Raw genomic sequence first — 5,964 nt, 5'->3', positions numbered from 1 at the left:
ATCGGGCGTAGAATTGAAGATTTTAGAGTGACAAACTAAAATCCCCAATTCGGTCCTATCGTTTGGGTGTTGAAGTGTAGATGTTAGCCCTCAGGCGAGGGGAACGTGGGAGCTCCGAAGTGAGAGCCGGTATCCTCTCAGCCTAGCCGCAGATTCAGTAAACAAGCGTAGGATTAATCAATATTCTTTATGCCTGGACCAAAGGGTAAAAAATAAGTATGCTCTTATTTGAGACAATATAATTTGAACTAATTCACTTTATCCATTCACTATAATTTATTGACAAGGAGAATGATGATTTCTTATATATTGAATATCACATTTAAACCTTCATTAATATCATTCGTTATTTAATAGTTATTAAAATTACATATTTATTGCAATTGTCTATTAGTGACAAATAAGCAAATTGAATTTTGTTGTTGTGATTAAAGTATTACTTTTTCTAAAATCTTAGTTCGTAGATCTAATTCTACTCCACGTGGGATCAATAGGACTCCATTAGAGCCATATATTACTTGAGTGATATGTATACTTGCGTTGATAAGTGTGATTTATAAGTGTGATTTTATATAATTATTGAATATTTATTATGTCTATATTTATCTTATATTTTTAAGCATATATAAAGTCACGGTCACCTCTCCCCTCACAGCCCCAAAAATAGAAATGAAGTCCACATTTCTTTTAAAATGAGGACAAGGTCAGGCTTAAACCAGCCTCCCAAAATTTTCCCCCTTCTTTTTCCTAAAATGGTCTCATGATCCCTCCTAGAAGTCGTCCAAAAGAGGTATGATAACAAATTTTTGCATATCTCATGCAAATCTTCCAAAATCCCCAAGAAATTCTACAATTTTGGCCCCTTGGAGTGCACCAGATATCGATGTGAAAAAGCAAGTTTTTTTGCAACTTGAAACTGGACCGGCGCCTAGGCGTTGTGACCCTGGTCCCTATGCACCCAGCCTTGCTCTCTGGCGTTAGGGCTCTAGCACCTAGGCTCCACAAAGGTGGCGCCTACTTTTCCGCCTCTAGGGAAAACAAAGTCGTTTTGAGTGTTTGGGCGCCTAGGCGCTCAGGATTGGCGCTTAGGTGCCCAATCTGGGGCATATGCACCAAAAACTAGCACTAAAATTCCATGGGCTTGGTTTTTAATGTATGGAAAGGAATTTTAAGCACCTAGCCGCTCGGGACTGGGGCCTACATGTTGGTCTAGTCTGAAAACACTGATTTACATTGGGAGCACTCAACAAAGGATTTTCTCAATCCATTAGATATTGTAGACTTCATATGAGTGAAATGTAATCCATAAATTTAAAATTGACAATTTTGATCTACCATTCAATAGGGAAATTACTGCCAACAAACGTTCTGGACTGTGGCGCATGTATGATGCTCTAAACCCTCTTCCCGGATGACCGTAAAGGCCATCATCGGCCCGGAAGCCGCAAAAAGTAGACTATTACTAGAATACAATAAATGTGAAAAAATGTTTGTCAAAAGTGAACATTTTAGGAGTTTTAACTTGGGGTTTTTGGTGTCGTCATGCTTCCTGGACCCTCGTGGGGGTAAAATTGGTCCGACCCTGAATTTTTCCAAAATGTGTATAGGAGAACTAAGAGACTAAACTTGGACCTCAACATTAAAATGGATGTAAAACAGGTCTGGAGTTAGGGCCAATAGCACCTCACGGTGAATTTTCCCCGGTAGGGGCAAATCCGTACCAATCTCGGTTTCACGCTTGTGACACGTACCAAGAGGTCTAATAGGATGTATTAGTCATAGGGAAACTAAGCATAGTTCTGTACTATCTGAGAAACATCCAGCTCATGCGACATCATAAAAATTGATGCCAACAGGAGGATTGCATTTTGCTGATGGAGGTCGCTTATAATAATATCTTTTAAGCTTGCTAGTATGATGCAGGTCGATTATAATAATATCTTTTAAGCTTGCTAGTATGATGCTATTTTCTCATCTTTATGAAGGAAATGTAGATCTTGTTTTTATTAGTTTGAGGTTGGTGAAGAAAACCCTTAGAATGTTAGCTAGTTGATTAAACTCTAAAGTAGATCCAACAAATTAGAGAATAACTACTCTCATCTCAGAAGTGCCAGAAAAGACAATTTGACCTTAAATATGGACAGATTTGAGTTAGAAGTTGGATATCATATCTGTATCAGAGATAAAACAAAAAAGAAAAACGACTACCTTGCTTTATTATCCTTTTTGAGGTGATAAGAAAGATCATCGAAGATTCATATTGAAGCATCTTCCTTTAGACTATGAGAAGTAGATGATATTTTTTGTCTTAATGCTATGCATTAGATGCATGATGATTCTCATAGTATTTAGTTTGAGCCACTATTGTTTCAATAAAATATAAGTTATAAAGAGAAATCTAGGTGCATTCTTAAGTATGAAATTTATTAACTCTATTAACGATCTATTAATTTTGTTAGAATACTTCACATGTGTCAGTTAGGAGTATGAAGTAATGTGAGAGATTGATGAAAAAGTTGTCACAAAGTATCTAAAGGTATTCTAAAAACAATATATGAATTTGGGAATCAATTTATTTATACGTGTGTAGTTGTAATTTTCAAACCAAATCGGTTCGACCATGAACTGAACCACTAGAACGCTTTCTTATGACTAAAATCATTGAGGCCCTCAACTCTCCTCCCTTAAATCATAAATTGTTAAGCTCCATCAGCCAACCGTATTTGCCACAACTTCCCATGCTTGCGGAATTTCTTCTGTTGTGATACAAAGAAGATTAAGAGCTAGGATATACAATTACTCTCGTCTCCTTTATAGTCACTAAACTCATTCAACGAAGCAATTGTCTTCCTTACCGTCTTTCTCATTTTGAGTTATAGTACTTGTCAACCCTCCTTAGAATTGATCTTCCTCCTGATCTGCCAATAACACACACACACACTCTCTCTCTCTCTATGTCTATGTGTGTGCGTTCTCACCGTTGCAACCATCTCCCTCGCATCCTTTTCTCCTTCAACAAAAAAATAAAAAGTGAGAAGCCTTCTCATCCCCAAAAATATTTGTTGGATTGCTGATGTTAAGTGCTAGAGAGCTTGTGCATAATGCATCATCCGTATTCCTTCTTCCTTATAAAAAATTTAGTTGAAACTTATATTGATTACTGGTCATTAAAAATATTATATTTAATATTTATTCTGAAAACTTTAAATTAGGTTATGAAATTAGGTTTTAATATTATTGGTTTTGTCGAATAAAAATGATAATTAGCAATGTCGTTATTATTTAGCTACTTGTTATAAACTTGTCACATCAATTTTTTTTTTTTTTTTGCTCATAATGAAATAGTAAATTACATAAATATCTCTTCCATGATTTATTGTTACAATGATTTTTGTATGTTAAATTAAATGAATGTTACTTTTTTTAAATACACTAAGTTTATTCATGCAACCCAAGTTTGACATATCAATAACATTAGTCATATTATTTAATAAATAATTTCTAAAAATTTCTTATATAATATATAAAGATGTATGTTTCTATGCAATGATAAGTAGGTTGGCATAACCCTTTTTAGCACAAGTTAACCAAGCTGAAAGGCCCATAGAGTTACAACTTTATATAAAATTATTTTATAAAATTGATTAAATATATGTAAAATAAAATAAAATAAAATAAAATAACAAATAACTGCTTAGTCATATTTATATAGTTGTCTATAAGCATCACAATACTAGAAATAACTTCAAAATATGTGACATGTTGCATGTAGGCACTGCAAGTTCATTTAAATATGATAAAATTTATTATGTGTTATCATACATAGTAAATTATCTCTTTTGTGTTTATGTTATATGCCCTAAATACTTTATCATGTACAATATTATAAATAATAATTTATGATTGGGTTTGATTTATCAACTCAATCGTTGCACTTTCTATGATTGATGTGATTAGTACAAAACATGATTCTCTACTTCATCTCGTAGGATGTCGTTGTTATATGTTGCCTTTCGGACCGCCACAGTGGTGACATTGATGGCCAATTGCATGAAATTCTATAAATGTTTAGCCTTTGAGTTAATAATTCATTTGAAATAAATTTGATATAATTTAAAATTGACTGAATGTATAGCATATACTAATTATAAATATATATATAATATTTTTAATCAATAGTAAACATCATTTATAATTTATAATTAATGAATACATTATAAAAGTATTGAAACAAATTCAAATTAATTCGAAACTAATTAAAACCAAGCATGACTTCAAAAAAGAAATATTTGGCTTTTAGTTTCAGCATCCAATGTACTTACATATCTAGGGCCTAAATATGTATGTTTGTACGTGTATATATATGCAGTCATGCCATCTTACATATGAGAAAATGTGTATTTCACATTTTAAAAGTAAAAACAGTGCCATTTTTTTTTATCTGTTCAGAAAGATTTGGGGGGGGTACAAATGTAAGAAGAAGTAAATCATAAATGTTAAACATGTAAACACATAGGAATTATGTGGTATTCATGTAAGTAAATGACACAAAAAACAAAGCATTGCCGAAACTTCATAACTGGAACAATAAGTCCAAATACTGAAACACCTATCAAACTCCAGAAAATAATTGAGTTTGCATTTAATTCAACTGTAAACTTTCTTTCAACCATTTCTGTAATTTACTAATCACTCACTAAATGTTCAATTAGACCCAGCATTTCATTGACAAAAGAAATAAACCCAGCACACCCCTACCAAAAAAAAAAAACAAAAAAACAAGAGTCTCTGAATAGAGTGCCAAACCGTCATCATCCAGCATCCACATTTCACAGAAGCACAGTTCCAATTAAGTTTTCTGCAGCGCCATTTTAACAGAATCGTCTTCTCTGGATACAAACCATTAAAACTTGAACTTAGATAAAAAAAGTTTAGGTAGCCAAACAAGCTTCAATATATCTAAAACAGATCAAATCATTGAGCGTTCCAAAGATCGGTTCTTAAATAAAATTTTAACTGACCCGCTGCTTAATTTGCAGAGCTTCCAATAGTTCTGCAGCATGGATTTGCTTTGCAATTGTAGCATGCAGTACCTGAAAAAATAATTATAAGTTCAGAGCTTAATATACGGGAATAAATGTGGATGTAAGAACGACCAGACTGCCAAGCGAAAAAACCTCATAACACCAGAAGGCTACTTAAATAGGTGTTGCAAATATGTACGCATTCCGATGAAGATTTTCAGTTACACAAGTACTTGTTCCTTTACATGCATACCATACAATTTTCAAGTATTTAGGTGTCTAATGCATGAATTTTCATATTTATATGTATAGCACTAAAATTATAAATATCACATAAAAAATATCATTATTATTATTAAGTTTTTTGAAGTAATATATATACTTTTTTTATGCATAGATTTATGACATTGAGATATTATTAAATATAAATATCAAATTTAAGGTGTTATCGTTTATCAGAGCAGTAAACACTGCCGTTGCCGGTCCCAAGCCCGGATGAGAAAAGTGGAGGGTTGCGTTAGGTAGTCGACAGCCAGCGTAAAACTTGTCGAAAAAATCATGACATGAATCCTTTTGAACATTGTGTAAGTGCTAGGGCGTCCCCTGGAAGCGACGCGCTGTATAGCCTGAATACAGTGAAAAGTGTGCAAGGGTCGCTACACCGGCGCCCGGGTGTAGTGTTAAATAAGCAAGGGTTCCCACATTACGGGCGAATGCGGGTAAAGAAGTTAGTCCATGAAACTAATGAAACTAATATTAGGATAGGATCTTGGAATATAGACACTCTCAATGGTAAATTAATGGAATTAGTTGATATTATGATTCATAGGAAAATTAATATCTTATGTATTCAAGAAACTAAGTGGGTGGGAGAAAAGGCTAAGGAGATTGATAATGTAGGTTTTAAACTTTGGTATTCAGATAAGAGATCTTTCTTTTC

At 33.4% G+C, this 5,964-nt stretch overlaps 1 protein-coding gene across 3 annotated transcripts in view; it reads right to left on the bottom strand.

The window, feature by feature from the left end:
• Window positions 1-4,555: 4,555 nt before the first annotated feature.
• LOC110023997 (phosphatidylinositol/phosphatidylcholine transfer protein SFH8-like) overlaps window positions 4,556-5,964 on the bottom strand; it is a 47,180-nt gene continuing 45,771 nt past the window's right edge. For all 3 annotated transcript variants that reach the window (XM_020723690.1, XM_020723688.1, XM_020723689.1), the window contains 2 exons: window positions 5,022-5,093; window positions 4,556-4,889 (listed from right to left, as the gene is read on the bottom strand). In XM_020723690.1, coding sequence (XP_020579349.1) covers window positions 5,029-5,093 — 65 coding nt within the window. In that variant the 3' untranslated portion in view covers window positions 4,556-4,889; window positions 5,022-5,028. The remainder of the gene's footprint in view (window positions 4,890-5,021; window positions 5,094-5,964) is intronic.

Source organism: Phalaenopsis equestris, unplaced genomic scaffold (assembly GCF_001263595.1).
Source record: "Phalaenopsis equestris unplaced genomic scaffold, ASM126359v1 Scaffold000240, whole genome shotgun sequence".
NCBI lineage: Eukaryota > Viridiplantae > Streptophyta > Magnoliopsida > Asparagales > Orchidaceae > Phalaenopsis > Phalaenopsis equestris.
Note: the sequence above shows the minus strand (reverse complement) of the source record. Positions and strands in the feature narration are given on the sequence as shown.